This window comes from Phalacrocorax carbo, chromosome 8 (genome assembly GCF_963921805.1).
Source record: "Phalacrocorax carbo chromosome 8, bPhaCar2.1, whole genome shotgun sequence".
NCBI lineage: Eukaryota > Metazoa > Chordata > Aves > Suliformes > Phalacrocoracidae > Phalacrocorax > Phalacrocorax carbo.
The window spans coordinates 30,335,133-30,352,987 of NC_087520.1; the positions used below are offsets into that span (position 1 = coordinate 30,335,133).

Sequence of the window (17,855 nt, forward strand, 5' to 3'; positions counted from 1 at the left end):
TTGAAGGTTTTAATATTAGAGTGTATTCGATTTGAGGCAGCAGTAGGACGCTTTATAAGATTGTCTAGATACAAGTATTTAATATTATGGCGTTTTGCTTTTATTATTCATATACTGCTTTACCTGAGCATAAAGGAAAGGCTGCATTTTCCTTTATGTAGTGCTTTGGTGAGAATGATTTAATTCATATGTCATGCACATGTGCTTGGCTACAGGATGTATGGTTATATTTTCTTAAAAATTAAGGTAGAATTTTGAAAAATATCTCATTGCAGTATTAGCACAATAAAACTGCAAGGATGCGAACTTCAGGATAGAAACTAATTGCTAACTGTTTCTCTTGCTGTTGTCAGGGACATGTTATTAGTGTTAGTCCAATGGTTTTAACTGCCATTTCTCTGTTGAACCGTGAGCACTGTAGAAAGTGAAGAGGGAAGAATGCCTAGTGCTCCTGGCTAACTCTTTGAGGTCTGAGTGATGCATGTACATTTGCCATTAAGAAATGATGCTGGTAGTAGAGACAGCGTCCCCACACCCTGCTGCCCCATGCGCAGTACAACTGTGGACGAGGCCTTTCTGGGCCTTCTTCCATATGAATGGCATAATCTGCAAGACTTAGGCTCATCAGGAAGAGATGGAGACGTTTCATCTTTAAATGCCGAGGTAATTTTTTTTGTTTGCATCTGATTTTTGTTTAGTATAATTTGTGTATATTTCTTAGTGAGGTTTTTGTGTTAATGCCCCTCTTCCTTCTCTGAGAGTGATAATCATCTTGTCCTCTGTGATGGAATTTTATGATCAAGTGCTTCTCATCTTTTCAAACTCAGCTCTATATGTTTTTAAAGACTTCTTTACCCCATAGCTGCTGTGGTGCTTAAGAAGCCCTTTGTGCTTTGTGTGTGTGGCTGTTTTGTTTGTACCTTAGCCTCGTTCTAAGTTGTGATTCTGCCTTCTCTGCTCTTTGGTTGGGTGGAGGGCAGTTTATAAGTGAGATTGTTAACACTTGCTTGATAGGCTTATAAGGACCCCTGTAGGTGCAATATGATGATTGTTATGATGTGGGCACAAGTATGTGTAATAGAAGATTTGAACTTATTAAGATCTTTATCATTTTGTTATTCTTGAAACTTTGCTTAAACTCTAAATCTTTTATGTAGAAGATATAAACCAGTTTATCATCCTGGAAAACAGCAATCTGAATTTTACAACACAATTAGTGACAAGATGTTTGAGTCTTATCATGGGAGGAGTATAACAGAAGTCCTGAGGGAAGAGAAAGGGGACAAAGAAAGATAGGTCTTAGTAAGAAATGATCAGATACACTCGATTTTTCATCTGTGGTAGCGTGTTAGGAGGACAGTTCTGTGTTTGTATGGTAGGGATCTGGATGAGTGGAAAGAAGAGGCTACAGCTTCGAGTCCTTGCTAAACCCTGCCCAGGGTGTCTGATCTGAAATCTCTTCCCTCAAGTCTCACAAGTGAGCGGAGCATGTGTGTGAGGGGAGTGCTGGCACTGAAATATATAGATAGAATACAAGTGACAGAGAGGTTTTAAATGTGAAAATATTATTTTATCAGTCGGACAGCTCCTTAACCATGGCCATTGCAGTGGCTCTGCTATACTTGTCAATCTCGGTGGAAGTTCAGGTTTTTCTAAAGAAAAGACCAAACTGTTTCTAACAGTGCCAGAGTGGGTGACAGAGAGACTGTAGTTTAAAGCCACATGATTAAAAATAAGTTTCTTTAAAGCCCTGAATTCTCTTTATAAAAATAGATGGTGAACATACGGTACAATATAAAAATCCATGTGGTCCTGGGAAAAAAGTAGAAAGCACTTTAGCCTAAACCAGATGTGTGAAAGAGAGCTCCTAAACGTATTTTGTATTTTTTTCATTTGTGTGTGTGTGTGTGTGTGTGTGTGTGTTTGTGTATGTGTATGTGGGAGATATTTTTGTTTCCTGCTAGACTTCTTTGCAGCAAAGCCCCTTTTCTAGAATTTACTTTCCTTTATTAGAGTTGCAGCTCGGCTTTGTGTGGGCCTCTGGGGGTTTTGGCCAGCCGTTGGCAATTTCTCTCAGACACCCAATTACCCCTGACGTCAATGCCGTCTCTCCCATCTCCCTTGGGTGCCCACATTTTTTCCTTTGTAACACTAATAGCTGACTAGCTAAGTGCCTGTTATTTCCTTGGCAGAAGATTTGATTGTGTTTTGGGCCGGATACTAAATCCAAAAACTATGTAAAAATGTCAGTAGGTGAGTGCACATTGATTTCAGTTAGTCACAGTGATATTTGAGCCCCTTTGGGGGCTCTGTCTGGGGAAGTATTTTACAAGAAAGATAATATAACAGAAAATTACTGGAGCTGCACAGGTCTCTTGTGGATTTCTTAGGGGCCTGCTAAGTTTCTGTAGAATCAACAAATGCTTTATTAATCTAAATTTGCGGTTTTGTTCCTGCCTCTCTTCAGACGGTTCGGGCTCACCGGAGGAGGCTCGGTGGGAGTGGGGCGGCTGGCGGCAGAGCCCGGCCTGGCCAGGGGGTGGCAGGGAGGCCAGGGGTGGCTGTGGGCCCCCTCCTCGCCCAGCCGAGGCCTGCAGCGGCAGATAACGCAGGGGACAGAGGGGGACCCTGACAGCTGTGCGGGGCCAACGCTGACTGGGAGCGCCTGATAAGGGCCCCGCGCGGCAGCCAGCCTTCAGTGCCGCACCACCAGCGCACTGCGGGGCCACAGCGACTGGCAAAGAAAGTTAAACACAACTGGTCCGGGGGCGGAAGGGAGGGCTGCGCTGGAAGATAATGGTAATTGATGGAATCAAAGTCACAGAGCAGCCTTGTTTTTCCTTGAAATTAATTTTTTCTAATTTTCAGACCGAAGTATCCGAAGAGCTCAGGTTGCACCGAGCACATAGTGCACTAAAAGATAATAAGCACATGCCCTCTTCAGCTTTTTGGGGGAAATTCAGGCCAAGAAAAGGCACAATTAAATAAATGCACCCCCCTTAAAGTTACAAGCGCACAGCTCCAAGCTCAGCAGAGCATGCTTTTAAGGACAAGGAAAATCAATGGCTTTGTCAGGTCACTGGGCTGTGTGCTCACTGGCTATCAGGGACAAGAAGTCAATTTTGCCCACAAAGCCAGCAGACAGTGACACTGGAGAAGGGGATCGGCTGAGAATTCCAGTGCGTGGCGTGCACACGTGCATTTCTGCAGCTCTTCTTCCTTTCCTGCTCCCCCCACCCCAACCTCATACCCCGTAGCACCAGATTTATGCAGAGGAAAATGAGATTCATGCCTTTGGTATTTATATCCGTTGCTCTCCAGGTTTATTTTAGCCAGTTTGGATCTTTCTCACTAGCAACCTGTCAGCCATATTTCTTTTTCCAATTTTTAGGGCGATTCCCCCAATATAGCGTTTAGGAACAGTAGTAGTTTGTGTGCCTTAAGTAAATAAAACCTTTATACTTTTTAGACTTTGGCAATTGCATCCATAAGCAATAAAATCTTATGTCAGCACAGCATGTAGAGTGCAGGATACCTAATAACTAGTAAACTATTTAAAAACGTCTTCTGCTTGATCAGACATGGTGCTTAACATATAGTGCTGTATCCTGCCTAGTAGGTAATTAGTATTGATGGGGGAAAAGCCTCCCCTGTGGACCATGACACGATAGACCTAAACTGGCATTTTTTCACACGTTAGATTTTTCTTTCTTTAGTGGAGGGCATTTCTTTGCCTGTTTTAACAATCATTCTCTAAGAATTAACAGACTATATTGAGGGTATTGTATATCTTAAATGAACCTCTCAGGCACTAACAGGGTATTCTTCTTTCCATATAGACACTGTGTAGGGTGGGCAGGCAAGCAGTATTGTAGTGCTAGAGGAACAGAAATCAAATGTTGGATTGGAAAAAAACCCCTAACCTGGGAAATAATTATTATCCAGGGATTACCGCAATCCACTTTTGCTGTGATTTTGTTGGTTCCCATCCTGGAACAAGTGCATGTGGGGATGTGCTGGTGAAATGAATGGGCCTTATTGTAGTAAGATACTGTGGTTTATTTTATCATGAAGAGGCTGGGGTTTTCACCAAAGCTCTATCATATTTTCCCCAGTGCGGCAACGGAAGATTTCACAGAATCACAGAATGGTAGGGGTTGGAAGGGACCTCTGGAGGTCATCTCATCCAACCCCCCTGCTTGAGCAGTCACACCTGTGCAGGGTGCACAGGACCATGTCCAGGCGGGTTTTGAATGTTTTCAGGGAAGGAGACTCCACAACCTCCCTGGGCAGCCTGTTCCACTGCTTTGTCACCCTCACAGTAAAGAAGTTTTTCCTCATATTCAGGTGAAACTTCCTGGGTTCCAATTTGTGCCCCTTGCTCCTTGTCCTGTCATTGGGTACCACTGAAAAGAGTCTGTGCCCATCCTTTTAACACCCACCCTTCAGTCATTTAGAAGTATTGATAAGATCCCCCCTCAGTCTCTCTTGTCCAGGCTGAACAAACCCAGGTGTCCCAGCCTTTCCTCATAAGAGAGGTGCTCCAATGCCCAGTGATCATTTTGTAGCACTCTGCTGGACTTGCTCAAGCAGTTCCTTGTCCTTCTTAAACTGGGGGGCCCAGAACTGGACACAGCACTCTGTGTACTACATTTCTTTGTGTGCAGGCTGAAGTTCATGTTTTTTTTTCTCAACTACTGAAACGATGGAGTGTTCACTGGCTGTTTGGGCAGGAACAGGGTATCCTGAAGGCCTAAGCGTCATAGCTGTGACTCACAGCTGATATCTTATCAAACAGAATAATGGGTCTCCTTTGCCAAAAAAGCTGGTTATCTGCCTTGTCATGACCATTGGATATGAAAGGGGCAAGTCAGCTGTGAAGAACAATATCTTTCTTGAAGACACCATGTAAAAACTTTGGCCTAATGCTAACACAACCATTGCTGATCAACTTAGGTAGGGACATGGTTCAGATTAGAGGGTTGTTTTGTGGAAAGAAGATTTTTTTACTTTCTCCTTGTAGGCTTGAGAGCCTACTGGGTTACTGGTGCTGACCTCCCATCTTTGATGTTCCAGGTTCCAGTACAATTAAAGCCACAAAAGTAATGAGGTCTGGTCTCTTTGGCCACTGTGAGATGACTGACAGAGTGACACTGGCCTTCTCTGCCTTAAAGATAACTGATAAACTGCCCCTGGGTAGTCAGGTGTCTTACTAGAACAATGCTCTCTGGAGCACCCGTTTCATCCTCCTCCAGCTGTTCCAAGTCTCGCCAGTGCTCTTAGCCTGTTGACCTCAGAAGTGCTGACAGTGGTGTGGAAAACAAGTGCCTAAGTGAAAAGCACTGCAAGGTTGTTTGGATAGAGAAAAGTGAGTAAAATTCATGGAGATAACGTGCACCCACATGCTGCCAGCCAGTGTCTGTGCTCCTCCATGCTAAGCTGTGTTGCTGACAGCAGGGCAGCTGCCAGGGCCACGCTGTGGGAGGCAGAGCTGCGGCTGCTGGCGCTGAGCAGCCTCTGAGCTGCCAGCCCTGTCCAAGGGAGTGCAGGGAAAGGAGAAAATCTGCTTCTTCTGGAAACAGATCTAAAAAATGGTTTCTGTGCTAAGAGATGACACTGAATTTTGGGGTGTGGGTCAGGACTCTGAGAACCGGCAGTTGCAGGCAGCTGGAGGAGCAGGCCTTTCATGAACAAACTCCTAAAATAAAAGGGGGCAGGTTTTAACATAAAAACGAAACAAAAAGCCCCTGCTGGCCGTGATCTCCCAGGTCAAGGCGTAGTGGTTGCTGTAAGTTTTCCTGTGCTGCCTCACCTCCGGTGCGGGTGTTGGGTGTGTGAGGAGCAGGGTAGTGCCTCCCTCAGCCCACACGCAGCCACGGCAGAGTCGCGACGGTGGGACTGTCTTGCTACACTCCCCACACTGAGGTGGGACCTGTGCTCCTGACCCACATGTTTGCGTGGGGCAGAAGGGGGCTGGAGGCCGCAGTGGGTGGGCGGAGCGGGGCACGGAGTGGTGGGGGTACCAGCCAGGGCCCTGAGGGAAGAGGCTTTGGGGAGAGCGAGGCACAGATGGGGGTATGTGGTGCCTGTGGCGGGAGGCGAGTGGGCACTGGTTGGAGGGCATGGTGGGGGATGGTACCTCTGAGGAGGGAGGAAGGCTGTAGTCACCAGGGCAGCCAGCAGACACTGAGGTGAATGCTGGTGCGAGGCAGTGGCAGGGGCCACTGCCATGCCCTGTCCTTGCCTGCCCTGTGTCCGTGTCATGCTGTAGGGCCTGTGCTTGGGGTGATTGTAGGCAGCCTGCCTGCTGCTGGGGTTCACATGCCCCGGCTGGGGCTGCTGAGGCGGAAGGTTTCACTTGACTCAGGAAGCAGGAGGCGGCACCTGCTCTCTGCTTGCATTTTGCTCCTTCCTGGAAACGGGAAGGTTTTCATTGGTCAGGCTGAAAACAGAGGAGAAATTGCACCAACTAACTTAAAGCATATGCCCCAGGTGGTCTGAATGGTATTCCTGAGGGGTTACTCCTCCCCAGCAACCTGGGAGAATGCAGGCTGAACTTCATGTTTTCGACTTGTGCACATGTGGGGTGTCCACTCGGCAATGAGGTTATCCCGCCTGGCCTCTCCAGCTGTCCTGTGGGGCTGTGGCGGCTACCTTTCCTGAAGTCCCCTGAAGCAGAAGCAAGATGTTGCCCACAGGCCACCACTGAAAAACATTTTAAGTAGGGACGTCAGCGTGGCATCTTTCTCTTTTGAGTTTCAAGTGGAGCATCAGCTCCACTTTATCAGCTTATAAAGTCTTACAGTTTGTTTAAAAAGTGACTTTTATCTGGAGTCCCATTTCTTTGCCTTTCCCAGAGCGAGATCAAAATGCATGCTATTGGGTAGGATGGTGGATAAAGGAGGATTTCTCCCTTTAAACAGATCGCTGTATGTTAAGGTAGATAGCTTAGAGAAGAGGGCAGTTCCCTCAGAAACAGACTTGTATAATTGTTTTGCCACATCCTAGCTTTTAAATGGACAGCAGAAGATAATTAAAATACTAGGGGAGGAGCTGGGTGACTTCATGTAGCAGTAAAGGTAGGAGAGTAGTAACAGGGTAGCAGCTGCTTGGCAGGTGGTAGTAGATGGAGGGGAAACATCAGCATGGGAGGGACCAGAAAAGGGAAGAGTGGAGAGGAAAACATCACCAAAATTATGTCTGTCCTTTTCGTAAGAACTTGGAACATTTATGAGTGAAGAAACTCCTGCTTTTCATGGGACATTTCCTTTTCCCTGCTTTGTTACAGGCCTGTGTGGCCTGACAGCCCAGGTCTCCTTCTGTTCCTGGGTGTGGGTTGTGCCAATTACCAGACAAAAGTGTCACTAAGGTATAGCATGGTCTTCAGGTGAATGTTCTGAATTTACAGTTGTTCTTGCCATATAATTTGCAGAGTTTCACTCAAGTCACAGCCAGAACATTATATCTGCTCCAGAGAATAAGGAAGAAATTCACTGGGTTATTTCAAGTTGGTGCTGTGGAAGCATGCAGGAATACATCAAAGGGAAATGGTCGGATTGGTTGCAGATTTCATCAGGTTTATAGTTGCATTAGGAACCTCACGTGAGTATTTTTAAAAGTTTTAGAATTTAAAAACTTAAAGGTTTTGAGCAAAACTCGTTATGCAAAATGGATCAGTATGAGTATCTATCTCATATCAGTATAAGAGGGCAAGTTCAGTAAGGCATCAGTTAATCTGTGTTTGAGATAGCCATGTGTACATAAATACTATATTCTGGAAGTGTGCATAACAATTAAGAAGCATCAGAGTTATACTTTGTCTTTTAGTTGTATGGAAGTGTGCAGGAGAGTTGTGAAGTTGTTCTTTTAGGGCTAGGCTGAAGGTGGGTCGACTAAACAATGATGCCTTTCTGAAGGATGTAATCCTATTTATTTCCTAATCTTGGAATATGCATTAAATTCACCTAGGTCTTCTTGTAATTTTGACAAAGTTTCTCTTTTTTTTGGCCTGGATCTATATTATGTTGGAAACAGTCTCTCAACTGATTGCCAAGCATTGACCCTCCCTTATATATTGCTTTCATAGTCCCAAATTGTCCTTGGTCTTGGTTTCACAGAGCTGGTAGACAAAGCAATTGGCAAGGAGAGTGAATGACTTTAGGGTGAGATAGACTTATTTGGTCTGACCATGGGGATGACAGAAATGTAGAGGCAGAGATAGAAAGAGGATGAGCATAGTCTTGAAATCAGGGAGGCTGATGGATTGTATGCCAGAGAAAAGTTAGAATAACATGTCTAGAGATAGGAACAGTGGCAAGAGGGAGATAAGACGTCAAAACAGCATGGTGAGGGAAGAAGCAGCAACTAAGAAGTTAAACAAAACAGCTGAGATTGTTGACTCAGGAGAAGAAACGAGAAGTGTAAGATGAAATGAGCAACTTCAGCAGAGGATAATATCTCCTACACTTACAAAATCATAAACTTAGTACAAGGAAGAAATACATCTACTTTATTTTACTTTTCTGTGCTTTTGGCCAGGCAGTTCTGTCAACCACTGAGCACTGCTCTGCTTTCTTTTCCAATATTGCCTGCTACCTCATTACCTCCCTGAGACACTGTCATAGAAATGGACTTGGGAATCAAATGTCCTGATTCTAGAAAGCACGGTGAGGTAGTATCTTCTCTGACCAGTAAGAGATGGGCTTCCAGAAGGTAGTTTTTCATGTAAAGTATCCTCAAAAAAAAAAAAAGAGAAAAAAAGTAGTGATCACATTTTCTCCAGTATGCCCTGTGTCTCTCTTGTGGTAGCATTGAAATAACTTTGAGGGACAGTTTGTAGAGAGTTAACTTCCATACATCCCTTACATACTAAATTATTATGTGATTGTTTGATCCTTCTCACAGAATAGGAACCTGTAGTGAAATGTGAAGTTTGAGTTTTGTTTCTGGTGCAGTTTGAAAGGACTTAATGAGCAGTGGTTTGTTCCAGCCAGGTTAAATGAGAATTAACCAGGTGATTGACTTCCACAAAAAACAAAATTCCACAAAAGTCAAAATCAGAAGTCTATAATCCCAACAGTAACTGTTGCTTGAGTTCCCTGGGATAAATAGCTCTATTAGCTCTGCAAGACACCCTTCTCTTGAGGTGGAGTGAGACCACTTTAGGACTTCCCTCCCTTTGCATCAATACCCATGGGTTTCCAGCAAGTGAGACAGGAAAAGGCACACGTGCTCCTGGTGATGGCAGCTTGAGCTCATTAGTTTTGATTTTTAGATATGCTGGCATTGTCTCAACAGCCTGCTTTCACATTTATGGCCTTTCCAGACTACTTATCTAGGGGAGAAGCGTGCTTTCTGTTCATGCTTGGCCTTCTTCAGTTCTGTATGATGTTGAGCTCAGAGTCCAGACAAAGCACACCACTGCTTGGGCAGCCCCGGCATCTACTCTCAAAGATGTAAAGGAAAGACACAAAGCAGAGGTAGCTCTCCCATGCAGATTTTTACTTCTGGCAGTCCTGTTCGGTGATTCCACTATCTTCCTGAGCTTTTGAACAAGTGCATCAAAAATCGCTGAACTGTTAGAGAATTACTTCCTTTCATGAATGAGCATGTAGGTATTTTTCTGATGAGATAAAAAAATATGCATCTTATTCTGCACTATCCTTATTGGTTTGCTCTCCAATTAATTCCTTCTTGTTATTTCATCTTCGAATGTTTTAGAAGATTACAGAGCATCTATGAGTGCATTTCGTGGGACAATCTATGGAATGGACAGAACATTTGCTGAACAGCCTGGGCAGTATTTCCCCCACTACAATTCCCTACTCACTGCTGAGGTTTCAAGAGGCTTTGAGTGAGCTGATTGAGCCTCCTTTTTAACCCATCATGGATTTTTCTTTGTATTTTCTTTCCTTTAAAGTTTATTTCCTTCCTTATGGCAGCCACCTTTTGCCAAATGATTAAGGAACTCCAGTTCTTCCTGGCTTTTGCCCCATTTACCACCTTCCAAAAAGACTGCGGTGGCTGTATGACTGCATCTCAGATTTCCCCTGGAGTGATCTCTGATTTCTTTTCAATCAGTTCATTTAATTGACCGTGTTTATTTCCCTAGCCCTTGTGGCTCCCTGAGTGCAGCTATTCATCAGAAGCTGGATGTTAAGCATCCTTTTCATGTTTTACCTGGAGACTTTCTTAAACCATCTCATCTGTTCTTAGCATTTGGGGCTAAGCCCAAATGGGAAGCTCTCTCAATCAAAAGGCTATCTAAATGGATAATATGATACTTTAAGACCTGTAATAAGGAGGCAAATGTCCCAGTCCCACCGTTCCCATGCTTATCCCACCAGAGCCTGTGGTAGCTTTGAAGGCTTGCTTGGGCAAGATTCCCAACACGGATGTTTGCAAGACAGCTAACTGGAACTTAGTACACATACCTAGCATACTGCTTAGATGTAGAGCCTAGGCATGATGCCCACTTTAGAAAGCAGCTTTGTAGTCTATATTTGCTTAATTTAGTCCTCAGCTGTCCTCCTGAGAATGGCTTTTCACTGTGTGTTAGTGTCCAAGAGCAGGAAAAGATGGAGGCAACTTTCATCAGGAAGAAGATGAAGTAACTTGGCACTCACTGGATTTTGGAGGCTAAATTGCCTCTTAAAACATCATCCTTACTGCTTGTCTAAGTTGTTTCCAAGCTGTAAATAGGATGAGGAGAAGGATGCCTTTGTATCCTCATTCCCCTTTTCTAGATGTTGTCTTGGTGACATTAGCTGCTGCCTTCAAAGTCTGTAAAATTCTGTTTGAATGCTTTTCATGCTCTAGTTTGGCATACAGTGTAAATCCAAGCAAACTGACCTGAGACAGGAATACATTTTCTTCTTCAGTGAATTCTGTCTGTGTCTACTACTAGCATCTATATTAGCAAATACAATTTCTTGGGAACATCCTGGAGCTATCCTTCTCCAAAATCTTTTAAAAAGTGGCAAAGCACTATTATTTTCTAGAAAGTTTAGTCAGCTTCTTGCACATGAATTTTTAAATAATTGTCCAATTATTTCTTTATGCCACTTATTTTTATACTGTCTTTTAAAAATAAATGTAAGTCAAGAATAATTAGGGAGAAACGCACTGCATTTGAAACATAAATAGAAGGAAGTAAATGCTACGATGTGGCACTCCAATCAGTGGTCAAATATCCAAATTTTAATCTTGACAGCTGCGTTAAATAAAAAGAGATCCTTTTAAAGAACTTAACATTCCCTTAATGATTCATGAAAGGTAAACTTGAACATTTGGCTTCATTGCAATAATGCCACTAGTTTAATTTTTTATTATTTTTAAACCCACAGCCAGCATGCTGGAGTAAGTTATTTGCAGTGTATTTTTAAAGTCCATATTGAGATATTAGCCATAACTGTCTGCTGTGTATAGAAAGGGGGGGATATGTTTGAAGTTGAATCATCCTTCTACTTACACTCAGTCCCAGAGCAATCCTTTTTTCTGCTGCTGAGCTCAAACAGCTAGTAGCCAGGTTTGATCTGCTGCCCCATGGAGCAGTGCCCTATGTGAATTTGAAGTTTTCTCAACCCAGGAGGCCTGCAAATAAAGGCTAGCCTCAAGTAGCCAGATCTCTCCTTCCCAAAGCAGCTCCTGGGGTGCTGCCTGGAGCAGTCCTCCTGAAATTGTTTCATGCAATTGCTATAGACTATCTCCACTACTGCCCCTCTTATCCCTTCTTCCCCCTACTCCCCCTGGCATAAGGGAGGAGTTTTGTAGTCCAGGAGTCCTATTGTCCTATTTGACTTTAATAAAAGGGGGGGGGGGGGGGGGGCAGAAGCAGAGCAGTTTGAAGGGAACTGGCACAGACTGTGGAAACAGGAGCCACAGCAAGACAAAACCCAGTGGCCTTCAAAACTTTTTTCCCTTCTTTTTCACCACATGACTTGGAGGATGTGGACAGTAATTAAAGGACCCCCTAGCTCCTCATTTTCTGTGCCTGGTCCTTTGATCTGGTTCGTGTCGGGTAGCTATTTTCATTGTTCCTGTCTTTTCTTTTATTCTCACCCAGCCCCTTTGATGTGAGAAATGATGATCTTTAATTCCAAAATAGGAGATGGGCAGGATAGCAGTACTGGCCTTACATAATGCCTCTTTCACATCTTATTTTTAAACTTGAGCATAATATGTGTAAGTCGGAGCCTGGGGAGCATTAACCCTTTCCATGCAGGGGAACCGATGAGGAGGTTAAGACCCTATCACTTTCGGTAACTTCAGTCAGGTTAATCTTCTGTGGATGCCTACAGACGTATTTGCAAAAAAGATTATTATTACTATTATTTTTTTCCCCTGCAAATATGATGGATCTCTAAATATAATCTGGAGGGAGTTTGTCCTAATTGTTCCCATGTGGGAAAAATGTGCTGAGAAAGAACAGTAAAGCTAATGCAGTTATTCTGACTGGCTTCACTTGGCAGCACAGTGGGAGTGAAGCATACTGTTTATTAGTGTATGTTAATAAACTATAAGGGACAAGCTGCGGGTGGTGGTTTATAAACTGTTAGCTCAGGTACAATAGATGACAATATCGAGGTTATTAGTAACACTAGCAGGAGAGAAGGGCTGGAGGTTCTTATTGTTGTCTTGAAATCACAGAAGCCCCTTATGTCTCCGTGAGCTGCATCTTCATCACAGGATGTGCAAACAGAGTAGCTGCACTCAGCCTCACTGAGCCAAGGAGGGTGGCACACGCTGCACCCTTGCACTGGCTCACTGAGGCTGGAGCACCCTCATGCCAGACCATCTGAGGTGGCACATGTGGGAACCTCTCTGCCATGCTATCTGGGTGCACCTCCCTGCTGGGCTGTCCAGGGTGGCACACGTGGCACCCCTGTGCCATGGTTTTCATGTTGGCACACATGGCACCCCATGCCAGGCCATGCAGTGTGGGGTGGCCCCCGCGGCACCCTGCCACAGCCCCAGGGAGGCAGGTGGTGCTGGCAGAGCCCCATCCCCAGGGAGGGCAGCAGCCTGAGGGGAGGCCACTGTGCTGGGGGGCTGCCCTGGGGAGGTGCCACATTAGTGCAGTCCCCATCTGTGCTGGCGCCACCTCCTCCCTCTGGGGCCCAGCAACAATGGCTCCGCTTCTGCTACCTGCACCCTGCCCCAGCCTCGCCCAGTGACATTTGCAAGGTTCAGTCGTCACAGCACAATTCGCTCGGGAGATACGTCTGTAATTGTAAATAGGTAGCCCAGGATTTTCAAACTTCAAGCCTTAAGGCACCCACACCCAGTTAACTCTAAATGGCATGAAGGAGGGGCTAAGCTTTCCCCAGTGCCTTTTATTTTAGCAAGATTTGTGACTATCTGGAAATTCAGAATATTAGAGGTCTGCTGCTCATCCACTTAAACATTAACGTTTGAACATTGTGTCACTATTTTCCGTGTTCAGAAGCAGATCTAAATGGGCACAAATTAAAAAATCAAACCAAACCAAAACATCATCCCTGTTGTCGTGGGAGAATTAACTTGAGGCAAAATACGACAAATTACCAATAATAAATAACAAAGAAGCAGTGAGGATAGCAAAGGTTAAGAGTGGTAATGAACAGAGGATAGTATGCAGCTTGATGTTTCTGATTATGTTTTAGTTTAATGCCTGCCTTTTTATTTTCATTCACAAAATATGTATGCATACACACCTCTATGCCTCAAACAATTTTAGATGTGGATTTATACCCTCATGACACCAGCTCTTTTAGGGACATAAAGTGTGCATTATGTTTGTGTAGCTCTTAAAATAACAGCTGTTTATTAGATAACTTTCAGGGAGATTCTTATTATATGTTATGGTCCTGCATTAGCAAAGTACTTAAGCAGATGCCTAACTTCAGCACATGACTAGACACATAGGCTTTTCAGCCTGCACTTGCTTAAACCTGGGCACATGCTTAAATACTTTGCTGAATAGGGCCCAAGACCAGATGTAGTGAATACCTATAATTAACTTTGCCAAATGGCTTACAATATGCCACTTGTTTCCAATTGTTTTTAAATTTCCCACTTGATTATCCTTTGGGCTGAACTTCTGTGTGCTTGTCCATGCCTGTAGATCTCTCTCTCTCTCTCTCTCTTTTTTTTAAATTCTATCAGTTGCCTCAGAGTATTTCTGAGTTAGAATGAAGAAGGAAAAATTCTTTTCCAGTTCTTCCAGTACATCTTTAATACCAGTGGGTTTTTTAAGCTGTAATGCTCCAAAGAAATGAAGGAAGGAAAGGTTGTAAAGAGAAAAAATATTTACTGGAGCAGCTTCTAGAGTTGGAAAAACTAGACGCATTTCTGAGATCTGGCAAAGGGATGTGGAACCTGTGACCTTGTCCACTTTTTCCAACTATATCAGCTAATCTAATAATAAAAGCTTATAGAATGATGTAATTTCTTTTTTTAGACAGAGCAAAACAAACATTGAAATCAGAAAGGGGAAAGTTGGCACCAACACATTCCTCGATGAGTATTAGAGCCTTTTCTTGAGTTGGAAAGGAAATAAAAAAATTCCTCTTCCTAAAGCAACCCTTTTTTAAGGGCTCGAGCATGCCCAGATAGCCTCTAGTTAGGTTTCAGCAGTCTAATGAAGCCTGCCTTTTTTGTGATTTCACTGCACATACTCCTTGCCTGCCTTGATTGGCAGCTGGATAGCAGACCTCTGCAGCTGTGACAATTTGCCTGAGGGAGACTGTAAGTGTCTCTTTGAAACTTGCATTGTAAGATCCTCCAAAATGCCTCCCATAATATTAGGCACAGGAGAAAAACACAGGTGTGAAAAACTTCTGCAGATCCCATGAGTTTAATGTCTCTTGGCAGCTTTGGTCAATTCAGTGTAATAACAAATTTTAAACTTGCATTTATGAAAAAGAATTTGTTCCGTCTTCTGTCACAAGAAGTGGTGAAAACTGGTGGCGCTTGCACTGCGCTTGCCTACTCCAGGATGATGAGAACTGGTTATCCGCTGGTGAAGCCTGTCTACCTGCCGTAACTCGGCAGCAGATTCCAGCATGGAGAGGTCACAGGTGTCCCCGCTGCTGAGGCATTTCACTAGCACAGCAGTGTTTTAGGAGCTCGTATCTTCTGAGTGAAGGCATGGTCTCATACTGTCCAAAAATGAACACTCAGTGATTGGTTCTGCTTCTGCTGAAGGAGGGATTTGAAAACCTAAGTGGTGTCTCGGTGAAATCAACCTTCCTATATGTATGTAAGATTTTATCATTTTCTCCTCTTCCACTGGTTAAGTAACTTACCATACTACTCATTAGCACTAGCATGTATGTGAGATACAGCATTGCCAGCAGTACTGGAAGATGAATCTCAGCTTCTGAATTTCTGAATGCCTGATCCTTTTGCTGCTGTGTTTGTTCCTAACTGTCTGCCTGCATGTTACAGCAACTTAACTTCTTACATTTGCCATAAATGAATCTCGATACGGCTGCAGCCTTAAGATCTGGCACTTCAGCAGTCTCAGTAGGGACAACCCAATATTCAGGAATTAAAGTTCTGAAGAAATGCAAGCAGCTAAATTTAGACTTAAGAAATGTGCCCGATTTGAGCGAGCTGTGGATATGCTGGTACTTGGAAGTTTCCCTGCAAACCAGCCAGGCTTTATTTGTTGCTTAAAGGGAGGAGATTTTAGTTGGAACATTTGATTTGCTTGCTTGAATTGTTTTTGATTAGTGACTAAGTGCAAGGTTCAGCTTTAATGACATAACTGTTGTAATAAAATCATGTTGGTGAGTGATACATGTGGCTAGAAAGATTTAGATACACTCATCTGTTAAACAAATATTATTTGGAAATGCTCTGGGAATAAGCACATAAAATAAGAACCAAAGGCAAATTAAAAAAAATAAAAATTAAACTCTTTCTAGGACTCAGATTTTTTCGACGAGGCTGGCTTTTTCTGGCAAGCTGGGTTAACAAGGCAATATGGCTGAAGCCTTGGTAAAAGAGAAACTGTTTTGAATTTAGTAACAAAATGTTAATGCATCACTGAGTTTCTGCTGCAGTGAACTAGTGACAGACCCAGTGACTAGTTAAAGCTGAAAACAAGTGTTATTGGGCCTTGTCAAATCTCAAATTAAAATGATATTCAAAAGTTTCCTGGGGGACCCTTGGTGCTCTTTACCCTCTCTCCTGAACTACAAACTTTGGTCAGTTCAAGACAGATCAATGATGTTGCTGTAATGTGTAGATTTTGTGACTTGATAGTTGCAATAGGGCTGAGGTTGTTTTAGTTCCAGATTTTTATCCGTTTTCTATTCTCAGTGCTTTCCACAGACTGTCCTGCCATGAAACTTGTGCTGATGTATAGTGATTTACTGTACTGTAAACTACACAATAGGGCTCAGTTTCACGGATGCCTAAAGCTTTTGTGTAAATATTTTTAGTGGTGTCAGTTGAGAGAATTTGAACTCAAAGTTCAGTTGAATGTTAGTGGTATCAGTTGAAAGCTCAGCTTGAAATACTCGCTTGTCAAGGCTGTTTCATTGCACAGTAACACTTGAAACAAACTTTTCAAAGCAGTTCAGTATTATGTTTCTTATTTCATGGATGGGGAAACTGAGGCACCAAACTGTTGAGTTCCTTATGTCTCTAATGCACTTGGGAGAGCATTAGCAGAACACAGAGCCTCCATGTAGTGCTGCTGGTGTGTTATTGACTGTTGCGTATTGCTCCTTGTCTGGGTGGGTGTCTATTTTGTCAAACAGAGTGGCTTTTTTGTCTCTTCAGTAAGGAAGGGAACAGATTTAAATGGCAAAGCTTGAGGAAACCATTGTCTTCCTTTTTATGGCAGTGAACGTGTTGTCACATTCCTCTACTTACCAAATAAATAAATAAAACTATAAAGGAAACAGTAGTTTTGAAAAAAACCCCAAACAACCCTGTAGTCTAGAGCATCTGTTTTCTACTGTATTTTTTTCCCTGATCTCTTTTTATAATTTACATCCAAAACATCAAGTGACAGAATTTGGCAGAACCAGATCTATACAGTAGAGCTTAATGGTCATATAGCAGGGAATAAATAAAGCCCCTCAAGCCTGCTTAGTTCTCACACATGCACGTGAGCAGGGGTTGGGGAAGGAGTGTTGTATTTTTCTTGGAAAAGGACCTTTTCGGTCCTGCACCTGGAGGTCCAGCTGTGCTAGCTGGAGGCTGTGTGTAGTCTCATGCATGGGAAAGATGATGGACAGATTGCTGTACAAATTAAAATGTTTCATGTCTCTACAGGCTAGTGAATAGTGGCAGTGCAAAACTGGAGGTGGAATTACTCTTCAAACACTGGTTTGCCAATAGAGCTACAGTCTGGACTGGTTTCTGTTGCCGTTTGCAGGGAGAACCAGAAGTGCGTGGATTTTCCAGCTTTGCTTGATAGCCCTGCAGCAGCTATGGAGCCGTTGCACCTTCCACCATTGCTTCCTGGCTCCATGAGCTGACTGTAAATTATTTTCCCTGGGCTGAGCTCTGCACATGGCCTGGAAATGTGTCACTCTGGTTATGTTTGTCTTGGTCCTCTGCTAATTTATATTAGTACTACTTCAGTGTATTTCCATTGGCTTGATTCAATGGCAGCATTCCTAATTTATTTGGGTATAGATAAGAGTATTGGATTCATTACTTCTAACAGTTTAGTCCTCGTGATTTTTATTCTTCAGTCACACAAATGCCAAGGTTAATTTGCTCTTAAACACTTGATTTCCTAGGACATAAAAGTGACTCCATATTTAAAGAAGAAAATTGAGAACAGTTTTATTCTGCGAAGTGGTGTAGTTTTGGGGGGTGGTGGGTTTTGTTTGTTTTGATTACAGAACTTT

At 43.3% G+C, this 17,855-nt stretch overlaps 1 protein-coding gene across 4 annotated transcripts in view; it reads left to right on the forward strand.

The window, feature by feature from the left end:
- Positions 1-17,855, forward strand: part of ZNF423 (zinc finger protein 423) — a 234,598-nt gene that overhangs the window by 91,776 nt on the left and 124,967 nt on the right. The window contains exon 1 of one of the 4 annotated variants that reach the window (XM_064459428.1): positions 7,466-7,602. The exons of the other annotated variants lie outside the window; for them this stretch is intronic. Within the exon in view, the coding sequence (XP_064315498.1) occupies positions 7,548-7,602 (55 nt within the window). The 5' untranslated portion in view covers positions 7,466-7,547. Of the gene's footprint in view, positions 1-7,465; positions 7,603-17,855 lie in introns of those variants that run through there. 4 annotated transcript variants of the gene reach the window in all.